The sequence below is a fragment of the Hyaena hyaena genome, unplaced genomic scaffold, assembly GCF_003009895.1.
Source record: "Hyaena hyaena isolate Hyena2069 unplaced genomic scaffold, ASM300989v1 scaffold_25, whole genome shotgun sequence".
NCBI lineage: Eukaryota > Metazoa > Chordata > Mammalia > Carnivora > Hyaenidae > Hyaena > Hyaena hyaena.
Window position 1 is genome coordinate 4,539,134 of NW_024080657.1, and position 17,163 is coordinate 4,556,296.

Genomic DNA, 17,163 nt, shown 5'->3' on the forward strand with positions numbered 1-17,163 from the left:
AGAGAAGAGAAGATTGATGGCAGAATCCTTGGGGATGCTTATGATGTGCTGGGAGATGAGGAGGAGGCAGGAAAATGGCATTTGCTGAGGTAGGAGGAAAATCAAGAGAATTCACAGTCATTGAAGCCAAATGGAACGGGCCCAGAGAATGTGCCCATCTACATCACTGAGTGCTGCAAGAAGGTAGAGGAGAATATTGCTAAATTATTTTAATAATAATTCCAAATTATTTGGAAACTAGGAAGTCTCTGATTAAAATGGAAGTCAGATCAACAGTGTTTAAGGGATGGAAAATAAGACAGAAAAGGCAGCAAATGCAGACTAGCCTTTCCAAACATGTCAACCCAGGCACGTGGAACAGCGAGCTAAGGACAACTTGGAAGGCTGTACAAGAATTCAGCACTAGACTCTGTAATCAGATTGCTTGCATTCAAATCATAGCCCCACCACTCAATAGCTGTGTGTTTGGGATAAGTTAACTTAATTTTCCTAAGCCTTGGGTTTCTGGTCTGTAAAATGGTGGAAGTAGTAGTGGTGCCTGCTCCATACGGTTATTGTGAAGATTAACTAAGATGATGTAAGTGAAGCACTTAGCAGAGCAGGTAAGTTATCAATTGATGTGACATGTTGTCTTTAACAAGGTGGTGGTTTGCGGAGGGGGGCAGAGGGGATTGGGAGAGGAGAAGTGGAGAAGTTGCCATGTGAGGGGGAGAGAATGATAGACTGAGCCAGACTCTGGGGGTGTTGGCATTGGGACTGAGTATTTGGAGGACTTGCTATGGAGCACAGGGAAGTAGATCTTGTCAAAACCTGATTTGGGCTAAGCTGTCACCTGCTGGTTGTTAAGGGAGGCTGCTTCTTTGGTTCTACCTTCTTAGAGAGTCATGCTGAGTCAGCCTGGGGTGTCTCTCTTGCTCCCAGAATTTTCCAGAATGTCCTGGAAATTACGTCTTTGCCTCCCTCTACCTGCTGTTCTCCAGTTGGAGGCAGTTGGACCTGAGAAGCCCCAGGATGTCCCTGCAGGCATACCCTGTGAGAGGGAGTGTCAGAGAGAGAGCAACTGTCACAACTTCCCCGTGGGTTGTCCTCTTTTAACAGTCTGCATCGTCACCCTGATTCCAAGTGACCTGGCGTGACTAACAACGCTTCTGAAGCACTTGCCAGGGTCTCCACAGGCCCGCTGATGAATTTGCCTATTTCCAGGGTCAGCTCTGCCAAACTATTCCCACTCTTTTGTCCACGGCTGTTCTCACACCTGCTCAAAACCCTGTCGTTGCTCACCCCGAAATAGCACCAAAGTCACTCGGAGAAGCCTCCCCACCTTCCCGGCCTCCTCTGGTGTATTTCACATGTACCCTTTGCTTCATTCTGACCAACACTACTCTCATGCCTGTGACTCTCTACCTCTCCGTAGGTTGCTACTCCTGCTATAATATTCTCCCTTCTATTCCAAAGGCCAGCCCTTTCTCATCTTTCAAGCCTGGCATCCATCTGGAAGCCTTTCCCAACATTGCCCCTACTACCACCACAGGTGAGTTGGATGTGCTTCCCCCACCCCCAGCATTCCCATAGCAACTGGTGGCTGGCTGCCTCTTTCTTCCCTATTATTCCTTGTACCTAAAGGCAACAGTTGGGGAATACGTCTATCTCATTATTAGACTAGGAACTCCTCCAAAATGAGGATTAGGTCTTATTAATATCTATATTCCCAAGGAATAACAAGTTCCTATCTACCCCATTCCTCAGTGACTATTGGTTGAATGTGTTAAGTGTCCTCATCTCAGAATGGATGTCTTCTGGCAGGAAAACATGTGAAAGTGGACTCTCCTCCTTGCCCTGAGCCACATGGCCAGGCTCCCATGTCCTTGTTGCTGTTCTATCATCCCATCACTGAAGGGTTGCCAGTTTTCCTGTTAGTTCTTTTCTTTTTATTCCACAAATTTCAACCTTTGCTGAGATGTTGAATTACCGGTAGGCAAAGGGTGTTTCTGGTTGTTACTGGGGTTGCTATTCTGAGTCTCCTTCCTGTGGTGTCAAGCAGCCTCTTCTCTGGGGGTGTCTAAATCTCAACAGGGCAGTGGGTCGTTAGACAAGGTGCCACAGGCAGGGAGGACTTCCAGAAGATATTGCTGCCCAAGAATTGGCAGAGTTGAAACTGCTCCAGCATCCACGGTCAAAACGCTGGCAGGGGCATCCAGGTGCCATAACATGAGGGGTCCAGAGTTAGGTCCGAAGGGTGACAGGGGGTTGAGAGTGCCCAGGAGTCAGGTGTAGATTAGGACTGAGTATGATTCAGAACTCTTGGTCTCAAGCGACCCACTGGAGCTCAACTGAGCAAAAGGGGGAATTTATTTAAAGGCACAGGAATAGGAGTGAAATAAGGCCTGATGGAATTCAAGGCCTTCTCTTCTCCACCTCTTTCTCTCCCCCCTTCCCAGATTTTTCTGGCCCTCTTGACACCAGGGTAGGTCCTACCACCAGAGTAGGTCCTCAATATACAACCTATAGATCCATCCACAACAAGAGAACAAACCACTCTCTTCTTCCTAGTTCCAAAGTCTCAAGGAAGTTGATCTGAGTGGCTCATCTTGAGTCAGCCTGGGTCAAACAACTATAGGCAGAGGGACAGCAACATATTTGTCGTCTGCATGTGGATGTTGTGCAGGAGGACAGGTCCCTGAAAAGCAGAGGTTGTTGAGACAACCTCCTAGGGGTTGTGTTCTGGAAGCCAAGAGTTGGACCAAGGTGATCAGAAGAATCCCAAGACACTGAGAAGCAAATAAGTGTAGGCTGGATCTTGGGTGACAACCTAGATCAGGTGGCCTAAGATCTGGTCATTCCAAAGGGCCTGGTCTCAAAAGGTAGTGTGGAAAAAAAGGCTTCGGGGCTTACATACATTTTGGCAATACTGGATTCCATTTCCCTCTCTTTAAGATTCACGTATGTATGAGCATATTGATAAATCTGTGAAGTCCTGTGGGAAAAGACCTGTTTCTCTTTAAATCATGCTAATGTATATATTTGTGTACAGAGTCCTTCTTTTACTGGAATATCTATAAATCATCCACCTTTGACAGCACACACTTTGGAAACAGGCCCACAACATCAGCTGTCATCTGCTACTTATTTTTATAGGGATTGGGATGGTCCATGAGCCTTGATTTAAAGCAGTGTTTCCCAAGCAACATTTATTTGCCTATGACCTCACGGAGTTTGTCTTATATGTTCCGTCTTGTTATTATTTGATACACATATTTTTAAATGTTTATTTATTTATTTATGACAGAGAGAAAGAGAGAGAGAGCAAGGGCACGTGAGTCGGGGAGGGTCAGAGACAGAGGGAAAGAGAATCCCAAGCAGGCTCTGTGCTGTCAGTGCAGAGCCCATTGTGGGGCTTGATCACACAATCTGTGAGGTCATGACCCGAGCCAAAATCAAGAGTCAGATGCTTAACCAACTGAGCCACCCAGGCGCCTCTTATTTGATATTTTTATTTAAATCAATTGACCAATGTTTTAGAGGTACAATTTATTTTGAATGTTTATTTTTGAGGAAAAGACAGAGTGTGAGTGGGGGAGGGCAGAGAGAGAGAGGGAGACACAGAAACTGAAGCAGGCTCCAGGCCTTTAGCTGTCAGCACAGAGCCCAACACTGGGCTCAAACTTCTGAACTGCAAGATCACGACCTGAGCCAAAGTTGGATGCCCAACTGACTGAGGCACCTAGGTGCCCCAATCAACCAACTTTTTAAGAGCCTAATCCAGAAACAGTTATAACCTTAAAATCATGGATTTGATGTGGTGGTCAAATTTTTTTCCCCCATAGACACAGAAATACATCCATAACGATTAAAGTAAAAGTGTTTGTCCATACATTATCTGTAATCTTCTCAAGTACTAGGGGTAGATGGACCATATGGCAGAGACACTGATTTGAGGTGTCAAGAGTCAGGGTGGCTATGTGACAAGATGCTTGCACTCCTGCAGGTTTGTGCGTGGGACCATGCCATTTTGGAGTCTGTGATCTGTTTTTATGCCTACCCACATCTTCTTTGGAGGGACCTGGAAATCAAATGCAGATTCTCCTTTGACTTTGGGGGTTGGCGGTAGAGTAGTAGTAAGAGGCCTTTTTATTCCTTAAGGCAGACAGTCCTTGAATTATCTTGGCCTAAGTGCAGCAAACAGATAGGATCAAAATGCCTCACTTGGTGGCCTGGGATTGATTCTGAGATGGGAAGTCTATCGAAAGACATCATTAGCAAGGTGAAACTGGTTCTGGCAGTTTGCTTGAGAGAAAGAGCATAGCTTTGGAGCCAAGCATACCGGAATTTAAATCCAAAATTCAGTACTTACTCGCTGTCTGTTGTCAAGAAACATTTTTTTTCATTTGGTAGTCTAAAATTCCACCATTATCATCATTGTTCAGATGAGTAAACAAGGGCTCAGAGAAGTTAAGCAACAGCAGAGCAGAACTCACACCTAGATTGGTTTCACTTCATGTGTGCACACCCCCAACCACTGTACCACCCTGCTTTCATCGATTGATTGATTGTATGCTTCTTCGATTGGATCTGTTGCTGGGTGCTGGGGATGAAGTTTCAGCCACGATAGATCTTGGGTTCAAAAGGGAAGACAGACATAAAATCGCTCATTGTCCTGTTAGTAAATAACAATTGTGGTAAGTGTTACAAAGGAAAAGACACTCTATGAAGGGCACTTGATCTGAGTGAGGAAAGAGGGAATGAGAGAATGTGTGTGTGTGGGGGGGGGAGGGCATCACTTTGAGAAAGTGATATTAAGGTTGAGCTTTGAAGCATTCACAAGAATTAACCTCAAAGTGTTTACCACTAGACATGATAGAGATATTTCAGTGGTCTGTGGATGAACGCTTTTTGTATTTAATTGTAAATGACTTCATGGACATTATTATTTCATAGATATTATTATTACTTAGGTGGAAGCTAAGTAAAGAAGGGGATCAATTAAAATATTAAGTAAAATAGTGGAAGCAGTAAAAGATATGGCAAAATTCACAGCAGGTTATGCAGCACCCTGGTAGCCACCTTAAGAATTTTGAGCTTTATGCCAAAAGGGATGGGAAGTGTTTGTGGGAAAGGGATAAGTTAGATCTGAGTGTTGAAAAGTCCACTTTGGCTCCTGTTGGCTGTCAGCTTGTGAGAGGGCCAGAATGGAAGCAGGGACCCTTTAGGAGTGTATTGTTGATAATGCAAGGTAATGCAAGCCTTCAACAGATGTGCGGGCAGAAGAGGTAGACGGACTGGAGAGATGCAATCGGTTGGACTATTGTGAAAGGAAGGAGGAAGATGTCCAGAGTGGAGCTTTTCTAGCTGGGTGGCAGAAGATGTTGAGTTCAGCCCTGGAGAAGCTTGTGGGCTATCCAAATGTAGATGTCAGGTAGGAGGTTGTAGGCCACTTATCTCTGACACAGTTTAATAAAATAGCCCGACAGAACTGCCGTGTTGGATTCAGAGCAGAGAACGTGCTCCCTAAACGACAGTTCTTTGTCCCGTTCATCTCACTTCTGCCTCACAGTGTGCTAGGGATACAGCGAAGGATAGAGCCACGTCGTGTTCACCCTAAGGGCCCATCCCTTGTGGCCCCCGGCACCACCCCTTTTTTTTCAGCACAATTCCGGACTCACAGTAGATGCTCAATAAATGTTTGTGGAATGAAGGAAATAAATTAGGGCTCTTGTGACCCAGGACTACATGTACCCGTTTGGAAACTCGAGCTGCACCAGACCTTTGGTTGGTTAAAAAATTAAAATAAATTTTAAGTAGAGTGAAATAATCCAGAAGGTTGAAAGGCCGGGACAAAGGCTAGGGCGGGAACTCCTGCCTCCAGGCGGCTTCGGGGTCCGATCGGCGAGCGAAGAGTTGGTGAAAGGGCTACAGCCCAGGCCACCAAGATATTCGCAGCTACGAAGAGACGCACGAGAAGGGCTGCAGCTCGGCCGGAGACTGGCCCGGTCCCGCCGCGGCCTTTAAAGGCCCACCACGTGGCCGCGCTGCCGGCCGCGGCCCGGGGGCGGTGTCTGGGCTGCGCCTGCGCACTGCTTCGCAGAGGAGTACAGGGTTCTGAGAAAAGGCGCGGGGAGAGGAAAGGAAGGTTGCTTAGGATGGGCGGCCCTGGGAGGAGTCGACTCCTTATGCAAATCATAGCAGTGCGCAAGGACTAGGAGGCGGGGCTTGCGATGCAAAGCCTGGTCTTCCTTTGGAAGCTCGAGGGGGCGGTCCCCACAACCCTCGGTCTCCTTCCGCGACTCTCTGACGTCGCCGACGTCTCGTTTAAAAGCGGCCGCGCAGGCGCAGTAAGCCGAAATGCGAACTTAGGCTGTTACACAACTGCCGGGGTCCGCTCTCGCCGCCCGCCCGGCAGTCAGTCAGCGTCGCCGCCGCTGTCGCCGCCTTAGCCGTTCCAGGAGTCTCAGGCCCGCAGCCGCCGCCGCTTACCGGCGCCTGCAGGAGCCTCCGGGAGCTCCCGTCCGCCCGAATAGGCCGGTCTCTATCGTCTGCGTCTCCTCGGCGCTACTCGCCGCCCGCCGCGCTCGCCGCTCCGGCCGACATGAGCGGGGACCATCTCCACAATGATTCCCAGGTACAGCTCGGCCGGGTCCTCTCGGCGCCCCGGCCCCGCCCCGGCTCTCCGCGACCCCCAGCGCAGGCCCCGGCCCCGGCCCGGCCGCTTTGACAGGCCGGAGCCCCAGGCCAGGGGCGGCCGGCCGGCGGAGATGGACTCGCTAGGCCTCGGACGAACGCCGCCAAGTTACATATTGGGGGGGTGGTGGTGGATGACTGCCCCTTAAGGCCCTTCCCGGGGGTCTCTTGCTCCCTGGGGCGCAGGGTGGGCTAGGCCCCCGGCTCGGCGCGCTCGCCGCCCGCGGGGTTAAATGTGCCTGTTTGTTCATCTTCCCTCCTTTTCTTTCTCCAGATTGAAGCGGATTTCCGATTGAATGGTGAGTGTGCCCCCCGCCCCGACCCCGGGTTCCCCGGCGCCGGCCGCCTACCCCGCGCCGGGCTGGAGCCGGGCAGAGGACAGACATGGCGTCCCAGAGACTAAGTCCCGGCTCCTCGCTCACCGGCCCCATTGTTCCCATCGGGCCGCCTCTAGACCCCCTTTCCGGGGGTCCCAGCACTCCGAGATCGCGGACCTCCCAAGAGGGGGCAACGGAGACCCGGAGTCGCCCGCCGCCGGGCTTCGGGCAGCCTTTCCCGGCCTGGATTCCTCCCGGGAAAGTCGCCTTGTCGACAGTCGGGACTTAGTCTCTGCGCCATTTTCTTTTTCTCTCTCCTCTCCTTTCTGTGCCTGTGTCTCTTTCTCTCCCTCCCTCGGCTCTTTCCTTGAGCTGCCCAGAAAGAGCTTTCTGCAGAGCAAAGCCGTATAAGTCATAGACCTCACCCGAGAGGGAAGGGTGGGAGACCGAATTGTTAAAATTTTTTCCAAAGAGAACTTTATTTGGGGGGTTATTCCCTTTCTGCTGCTTGTTTGTTTCCTTTTCTGTTTCCAGAATGAAAGCTATCCTCCGGCAACTGTTGAATTTGGTGGTGGTTGGGGGGTGGGGGGGGTGTAAGATGTTTATGATGGGAATTATGGTTCTAAAACTAAAGCCAGCCCTTTGTGGAGTTCTTCATGTTTTGAGGTTGTTTTTCCCAAGTTGTGTTCTTTGCAAAGGTAGTACCTCCCTTCAGAAACTTTTCAAGTTCTCTAAGTGCCGTCCAGTGTAAATGTTGGACTCAGGCACATAGATTTTTGTTTTTTAATTAAAGTATTACTGACTCCAACTTTTCAATGTGGCTGAGGTTCCTAAGGTAGTGCTTTTTTTTTTTTTTTTGCCTTTTTTTTTCTTCTTTTTTTTTTAAAGAACCGCAGTTTAGTGTACTTGTCAGAAGGAAAGATTATTGAGCACCTCCTCTGAACTTGACGTATTGGCCTTTTCTTTTGGGCTATGGGGATGAAAAAAAAAAGATTTTATTTATTGAAACAAAGAATGACCAGCACCCATCCCTGCTTCCTGTTCTTTTTCAGAAGCCGCTGTTTTTCAGGAATCAAGAGCTAGCTCGCTTTTCCCAGATCTTTATGATTTTGACCCCTTTTCAGCCAAATCGAGGCATTTATTTATATCTTTGAGTATTTTCACTTCAGTTATTCAATGAAGAGTTCCCTCAATAAAAAGCTCTCCCTGTGGGCTTTTCAACAGTCTTATTGAAGGAGAAAGTACCCTCTGTAGTGTGCTGGGGATTCCCACAGATTCTGATGGTACATAATCCTGCTCAGTTGAGTTTGGGTTCTGGGAACCTCTCCAGTGGCAGAAGCTGATGAGTATGTTTTCTGATGTTGTAATCAGCAGTCCGTCGTGTTAGCCTGGTCTACTGAGAACAGCCTTATGTTCAGATTTTGTAATAGGGCATCTAGCAAGAGATGGGACTCTAAAAGGAAAGATTCTGGTTAAATGAACATGTCGCATTTCTTGAGCACCTGGTATGTGCCAACGCTGCTCACAGTGCTAGAGCTGAACCTTTGGCCACAATGCTTCTCTTGCCCTCAATCCAGTCTATTGAGAGAGACATAATTAGTTAATTATAAGGTAGGTGCTAAGGCATATGTATACCCAAAATGCTTTGAGAAACTAGGGGACTTAATTTTGTCTGGGGGTGGGGAAACTTCTCAAAGGAGGTGGCTTCTGAGTGTTGTGCAAGTCTAGGTGCTGAGTGTCAGGGGTTGGAGTATTTCTTAACTATGTTGAGCTAACCTTTCAGGGTTTTAAAAGGGAGATGAGGCCCCTGCAGTTCAGAAAACCGAGAAGAGTGTTGATGTTTCTTTGGGATGTGGGAGCAAAGAAAGGATGTGGCAGGTGAGGATGTAAAGAGTCCTTTTGACCTCTCTTGGAGGAAGGTAGGAGCACACATAACACAGAAAAAATGTTCTTTTGACTTTAAGACCAGGCTGAGTAGGTCATGTATTTAGTAGTGAAAGAAAGCTTAGTCCTTTCTCATCAGTAAGTTTTTCCCCATGGTGCTCACTTAAATTATACAAAGGAACTACTGAATATGTGAATGACTGTGGGCTGGGTGGGTTGTTGATCTTTAATGCCGTTTTTATAGAGACTGAAGTAAACCAAGTCTATTGACTTCTAGAATGTGATCACTTGTAATTGCAATAATTGTTAATATGTATTGAACACTTACTGTCTGCCTGGCACAAATCTCAGCTCTTTGTGTGGATTATGTAATTCAGTTTAGTCCTTGGAAGGACCTTATGAGTTAAGTACTATCGATTTCGTAGATGGGGAAACTGAGGCTTAGGTATGTTTACTAGCTTGCCCAAGAGCAGGGAGAGTGGGGCACTCCAAAGCTTCCAGGCTTAGCCAGTGTGCTATATATGTGACTGTAGTATGACAAAATTAAGAGCTGCACATCTCTGTTTTCTTACAGAGTTGAAAAATGTGGGAGGGAAGGATTTGCTAGTTGTCATTTGCTTACTTTTTAACTAACCTACTCCTTCAAGAGAAAAAGCATTTTAACTGCCTCCCCACCACTGTGTCTGATACTGAACTAATTATCATTGTAAATATTATTCAGAAGAAAGATGCAGTGTTAGTAACTGTGTGCTTGCTCTATTAAGTAATAGCCTGGTAACTAGTGATTGATTTACGTACTTGTGAAAGGCACTTTTTAAAAAATAAAAATCAGTGTTTAATTGTACACAGACATGTCATTATTGATCTTTGTGTTAAGAAGAGTTTGCCTTAGCATGATCTTAAGTGGACTTAACCAAACTTACAGATTAACTGTGCAAGTTCATGTATACCAACATCCCTCATTCTACCTGCCCTCATCCCTTAAGATCTAAAAGATTTTTTGCCCTTTGGAGCTCATTCTTTACAGTAGTTAAAACTGTTGCTTTTCGCTTGGAATTCAGAACATTCTGGCCCATCCTGGGAAGATCTGTTACTTGTGAAATGCTTTTATATTTAAAATATCGAAGGTGAGCCTGGAGTTGGAGGAGCAGAAACCATAATCTTGCCTACCTTTTTCCTTTCTAAGTGTTGGTAGCACTAACTGTGGTGGAGTTGGGTTGTCATTACAGTAACTGCCCGGTTATCCACAGAGTAACATCATGTTTGGGGTTAGTGATCCTTCTGCTGGTTCAAGTTTTTGTCTATCTACTTTGCATTTGTGGGGTTCTTCCCTTCCTGGGATGAGCAAAGTATAATGCTTGATTCCATCAGTGACTGACTATTCTAGTGGGGTCATAGTTTGACATTATCTTGTGTTGATTCTGGTTTAGCTTAATGGATTCAGATTGTATGGAGGAATTAAATATAAATTGTTCCTGATGCTGACAGATAGTTGTATTTCTATGCTGTTAGTTGCAGGTTGAGGTGGGGGGTGGGAAGATTGATAAGGTGGCTATCTGAAAATTAACCATCACATTTTTTTAAATGTTTGTTTTGAGAGAGAGACCATGGGAGAGGGGCAGAGAGAGAGAGGGAGACACAGAATCCGAAGGAGGCTCCAGGCTCTGAGCTGGCTGTCAGCAGAGCCCGATGCGGGGCTCGAACCCACGAACTGTGAGATCGTGACCTGAGCCGAAGTTGGACGATTAACCGAATGAACCACCCCGGTGCCTCTCAAACAGATTTTAGATTCCAATGTTGCTGGTAAAACAAGAAAATCCAGGAGTTACTAAAAGAATCAGAAATACCTCCTAGTTTGAAAGGTAAAACTAGGTAGTATTGATGTTGCCAGCTCATACTTTTTTTTGGGAAGTAGGTAAAATGGAAAATAGAAACCCAGAGTTAGTCCCTAAATCTCACTTACCAATCGTAGCAAAAAGAGAATTACCTGACTTTTTTTTCTTTAACATCAGCATGAAAATGAGGAATTGTGAGAGTTTGAAAGAGTGATTCATTAATTTGTTCTGGGTCTTGTGAATTGGTATCCATTTATACCGCATGCAAGAGCCCGGGACTCTTTGCTTGTCTTAAATCTTTTATTCCAAAATTCGGCCATTGGAGTTTGTTTTGTTTGTTTTCAACCTTTTGGGGGGGAAGGGGTGCAAAAATATGTAAATATGTTTTAGAAAGCTCGGTATTGTATATTATAATAACAGTTATCCTCTGCTAAGCTTATGGAAAATGATTCTATTGTACTTCATGGATATATTTCATTTTAGGACGCTTCAGATTATACTGAATTTGCATGTTATATTAGTTGGGCATGAATGCATATGCATGTTATGGATCTTTAACAACTTTTGCCACATTTTCAGTACAAAATAAAACTAATTTTCTTTAGACCCAAAGTTCTTTCCCCAGAAGTGTGGTTTTGTGAGGGATTTCATCCTTCCCATATGAAACTGTGTTGATTTCCAAAAAAGTTCTAGTTTTATTTGGAAAATGTATCCAGATGTAATTGTTTACTTGTGAATGAGGCTGTGGAAGTGCTTGAAATGAATATTTGATATGGGACCCTGAGTTTAAAAAAAACACTTTTGAAGGAAGGTAAAAGGTAGTCAATTCATTGCATTTATATATGGGAGAATCAATTGAGTGACTTTACTGTGTCCTTTGGTGTAGATAATCTCCCCGTAAGTATTTAGAACCATTAACTTTGGATAATAAGGGCATTTGGGCTATTGAGAATTGAGAATTGGTTTCTTAAGGTATAAAGGTTGGGATGGGAGAAGTTCCTAACTGGCTTAAAAATTTTTTTTTCTAATATTTTTATTTCTGAGAGAGGGAGACACAGAATCTGAAGCAGGCTCCAGGCTCTGAGCTAGCTGTCAGCACAGAGCTTGATGTGGGGCTTGAACCCACAAACCGTGAGTCATGACCTGAGCCGAAGTCGGGTGCTTAACTGACCCAGCCACCCAGGCGCCCCGCTAACCGGCTTTAAGAAGTGAATGAAGTATTGTGTTTAAAGGAAGCCTTCAGATTGTGTTTAAACTTTGAATAGTAATAGTTGGAACAAGTCTTTATTTCTTTGTCTTGTAAATCCAAGTTGGAGATACAGCTTTCTATCCCTGTTGTGCCAGACCAGTCACCAAAGTGGGAAATCAAAGAGAGGCAAGGAATAATTAGCATTTTGCCAGCCTCTGCCCTTCCCCCAGTCTGCCATCTAGGTGTGCATTGTGTGCTGTGTGTGATAGCACCAGTGCCTGGGTACTGTGGAGGGGGATAAAGATTGGGCGGGGGCGGGGGGGGGGGTAACATGGAAGTCTGGGCTTTATTATTAGATGGAAAAAAGCTTGTAGAATATGTTAGATATTAATGGTATTTTGGTAGGGTTATAGGAAATGACAATATGCTGAAATGGCTTAGCAGATATTATTTAACATGATTTTTTTTTCTGTGTGTTCAAGAAAGATTCTAAGTATTTTTCAAACTGGGAGAGAAGTGACTTTGCTAGTTATCTCAAGTATATCTTAGGTTATATAGATTATAGATATATAGGTATATAGTATCAAGCTGTTAAGTGTCTTTGTCATTTATGTCTTTAAAATTTTAATAAAGAAACTCAAAGGGAGATAGGCAACTTGAGTGTTAAATTTCTTTTTGGGTGGTATTTTTAATTTGTTGGCTAAAGTTTTTATATCTGCTCATTTATGTCACTGCCACCTTTACCTTTGTGTACTATTCTTGGTAATTTTCCTGAAATTTATAGTAGATATTTTTATTTATATCTCCTTCCATGCCATCTCCATTAGATTTAGGGTAGAGGTGCATCTCTACTAGGGCATTCATACCTCTGAGCCTTTGAAGTTAGCTTTGTTTCTGTGGATTTAAGGAACCAAAGAACACTGTTCATTAATATTCCTGAGATACACCCAGATAAGCTCCAACAAAAGGTGTTAAAGCAGTCAGCATTACTGGGGACTTTGATTCTCTTGTCTTTGTTCATATTGTTGAGAACAAGTTTAATAGATCCCTGGGTATCTGACATTTTCCTGTATATTAAGAATAAAAACAAACCAACGAACTCTTGGTCTCAATATTTGCATTTTTCTTAGCACAGCCTAGCAAAGGTAGATACTGAGATCTTTCTTGGAGATATCCTTGGCTGTTTGGAATTCACATTCCAAACAATTCCTCCCATCCCCCTGAAAAATTGTACTAGAATACACTAGAAATGTACCCTTTGGGAGCTCTTCGGTGGCTCAGTTGGTTGAGTGTCTGACTTTTGGTTTAGGCTCAGGTCATGATCTCACAGTTTGTGAATTTGAGCCTTGCATTGGGCTCTGTGCTGAAAGCAGGAAACCTGTTTTCCCCCTCTTTCTGCCCCATCCCTGCTCTCACTCACTCACTCTCTCTCTCTCTCTCTCTCTGAAAATAAATAAATAAACTAAAAAAAGAAAAAAAAGTACCCTTTTGCTACCTCATAAAAAGTCTAGATTGTTACCGTAGAAGAATGCCTAGATGTATAAAGGTTTGTAAGCAGAATACTGGTTGGGCAGAAGACTTAAATGTAGCAGGTTTCAGGATCAGTGGATTAGGGGATCTCATTGGCTAAAACCCTGTCCTTTACCCAACTCTTAGTCAGTTATCTGATCTTTTGCTAGGCAGTAGAAGGGGAAGTGGAAGGAAAGAAAGAAATTTTGAGAACTTAGTAGACATCACATTTTTGTATTCATTAAATGTGAATTTAATGGGAATAGAACAGATTACATAGGTCTGTGGAAGAACCTGAGACCAAGAAAGGAAATTTTTGCTTTTTACACCTTCTCCACTCTTTTTGGTCTAGATTACAGAAATACCATACTGTAATTGGTAAGCTTCTAGTGCCGATGCTACAACCTTCCCTTAATTATGTGCTGGTGGAGGTAGTTTAGACCCCTTCCACCTGGAGAGCTATGTCTTCAAGAGATGCTTTGGTGTTAAGGCTGGAACCAGATTGCTACCTGAGGGTATAAATGAAAGAGAGGGAGGCTAGGGGGAGTAAGTTCTTGAGCACCTGTTGTAAAATAGAAAATTGGAGTAGAAAAATCTAAGTAAGTCCCTCTTCTTAGTATGAAACTTAACCCTGGCTGCCAAATCTTGTTTTGTCATCTGTATGTAAGGATGATATTTCTAAGCTTCACAAGCCATAGAGAATTTATAAGTATATAGAGTGCCTCTTCGCCAATATTTTACAATTTAAACTTTGGTCAGACAGCTTCTATTATGAAATGGATCTTTATTTTGAATGTTAGGTTTGACATACTGTTGGTGATTCCTTCCTTCCTTCACTGGTATTCCTTGATAACCTTTTAAATCTTTCTGACATTTATACAGTGAACAGTAGCATATACCTAGAGTTGGTGGAGTCTTTACCTAACTGAACTTCACAGCCTACACTCATCTCTTCAATTAAGCAACTGCTATAAAATGAAAGGTGGTTTATCTATATGTAGGTTTGGGCTAAGTAGGAGGCAAATGTGTATCTGGTTCGTTCTTTTCTAAGAATAAGGCAAGGCTGTCGTTGCTGAAAGGACTACTTTTTCAGGGGAGATGGGCTTAGACATGAAAAAAATATGTTGCTGTAGCAAATTTCTCAACCTTTAATAGAACTGTGGGTTCTCTATTAAAGATACCCAGAGCTTATGTCAATTATACTTTAAAAAAAGGTACCCAGAGTTTTATCTTTATTAGATGCATTTAATAAGTGAAATGCCAAGTTTATTATTTATGATTCTTTTTTTTTTTTTTTTTGAGAGAGGCAAGGAGAGAGAGACTCTTAAGCAGGCCCCACACTCAGCATGGAGCTGATGAGGGGCTTGTTACCATGACGCTGGTGGGATTATGACTTGAGCTGATATCAAGAGTCAGATGCTCAACGTACTGAGCCATCCAGGTGCCCCTGCGATTTTTTTTTTTAAACAACAAAACTCAGTATATCTTGTGTCAGCATGTTTTTTCAAATGCCACTCTTTTACTTCTCGGCCCAAAACATTTTAAACTCAGAAAACTCAAAGTGCCCAAGAATTACCTTAATTTTTCATTTATTCACACAGTGTTCATAGTGACCAACCCAACTGCTTGTGAAATAGTAATTCTTGGCAAGAAGAATGCCGTAAACAATAAAGCTTAGGTATGAGAACTTAAATAGCAAACTCCATGTTAACAGTTATACATGAGTATAGGCATTTGGGAGAGTCTATGAAAAAGTTTATATAGTAAGCAGAAATTTCAATAACTGCTCAAAGTCTAGCTAATGCTGGTTATTGAATTGCCTTGAATTTGTTACCTCGTAAGTACTCCTTAAAGAAAATAAACCAAAGTCAGTTGCAGATACATTTACTAATGTCCATAAGATTAATCTTGATGGATCTTAGTAGATACACCATTGATCAAAAGGAGTTTAATAGAAGCATCACAACAGGAGCAGACTTCAGACTTAATATTCAATTAAAGGTGGGCCAGAGAAAGTAATTTTATAGGAGAAAAATTACAAAATTGGGTCTTATTTTTTTTAATGTTGGTTGATTTACTTAGGGAGGGAGGGAGAGACTCTCAAGAGAATCCGGCTGTCAGCACAGAGCCAGACATGAAGCTTGCACTCAAAAACCATGAGATCTTGAACTAAGCCAAAATCCAGAGTTGGATGCTTAACTGACTGAGCCACACAAGAGCCCCAAAATTAATTCTAATTTTAAAGAGTCTTCAAAGATAAAGTTTTCAGGATGCCTGGGTGGCTCAGTCAGTTAAGCATCTAACTCTTAATTTCTGCTCAGGTAGTGATCTCACAATTTGTGAGTTTGAGTCCCAGGTCAGGCTGTTCGCTGACAGCAGGAAACCTGCTGGGATTCTATCTTTCCTCCTGTCTGTCCCTCCCCTACTCGTGTGCACGCACTGCGCTCGCAAGTGCTCTCTTTCTCCCTCCCCCCCAATAAATAAACATTTAAAAAGGTTTAAGAAGTTTTCAAAAAATGTCAAGAGCATAATGGTTTAAAAAAACTTTTAATATTTATTTTTTGAGAGAGAAAGGCAGATGTGAACAGGGGAGGGGCAGAGAGAGAGAGGGAGACACAGAATCTGAAGCAGGCTCGAGACTCTGAGCTGTCAGCAAAAAGCCTGACATGGGGCCCGAACCCACAAACTGCAAGTTGATGACCTCAGCTGAAGTCGGTCACCCCAGCTGACTGAGCCACCCAGGTGCCTCAGGAACATATGTTCTTAAATACATGGGAAAAAAAATCCTAGAGGGAAGTGACTATTTATTAATACTGCATGACTATATTTCTCTCAGTACGTGAGAATGTCCAAGTTGGATTTAAAGTCTTGAAAGCTTGGGCTTCTTTTATCTTTTTTTCTGATTCAGAATGTGAATAGTTGGGGTTTGTCTCCATCTGTTGGGGGTGTGTGTGTGTCTCCACCAAATCAACCATGATATAGAGTGGAAAGGACAGAGATTGAGTCAAGGGGATTTGAACATAAGTTCTTGTGCTTCTGCTCAATAGTGAGATCTTTGAACAAGTTAATCTCCAAGCTTTAGTACCTTACCTGTAAACTAGGTCTAATACTAACTCACAAGATTGGGGATTGAAGAGCAGTGTGAGGATCACTTTAGGAAAGGTGACACTTAAAACAGAATTTTAGTTCCTTGCCACACCTTAAAAACAACAATAACAAAACCCAAACCTTTTCTTTAATTTTTAAATTTGGGTATTGAGAGATTTTACCCAAGGGGGAGGGTCACCAGGGAGCCTTGAATATGATACTGTTGCCATGAATCCAGATGGGCATAGGACAGTAAGACTTTGTGTACAAACCACTTTATTTCTCAGAGTTAAATTATAGTTTAAGAATCTTTGGCAGCCAGTAACTATTCCCCCTTTGCACTTGGGATGGTGCAATATTTATAGATCTTCTCAGGAAACTAAAAATTTCATGTTTAATTGCAAATGGAAAATTTAAGCTGCCGTATTCATTCGTTCAAACATTCAGAAAGTAAATACCAGTAACGACTAGACACAGATGAACAAGACAAATCCATATGGCTCTCAGAATGAACATTTTGAAGTTAGTACTCATACTAACTCACTTCCTCTGTTGAGATGCCATATATTTCACTGGGCCTCAGTACGTAGGGTCCTGACCTAGCAGATTGAATGGGGATGGAAGATACTTCCTGGCAGTCAATACTTTACTATCAGTGAAAGAAGGA

The 17,163-nt window shown here is 43.6% G+C and overlaps 1 protein-coding gene across 2 annotated transcripts in view; it reads left to right on the forward strand.

Annotated features, from left to right (window-relative positions):
- The first annotated feature begins 6,352 nt into the window (after nucleotides 1-6,352).
- TOP1 (DNA topoisomerase I) overlaps nucleotides 6,353-17,163 on the forward strand; it is a 91,721-nt gene continuing 80,910 nt past the window's right edge. Inside the window, exons 1-3 of one of the 2 annotated variants that reach the window (XM_039227074.1) lie at nucleotides 6,381-6,391; nucleotides 6,544-6,616; nucleotides 6,950-6,974. In XM_039227074.1, coding sequence (XP_039083005.1) covers nucleotides 6,584-6,616; nucleotides 6,950-6,974 — 58 coding nt within the window. In that variant the 5' untranslated portion in view covers nucleotides 6,381-6,391; nucleotides 6,544-6,583. Of the gene's footprint in view, nucleotides 6,617-6,949; nucleotides 6,975-17,163 lie in introns of both variants that reach the window. The other variant, XM_039227073.1, reaches the window with a different exon arrangement.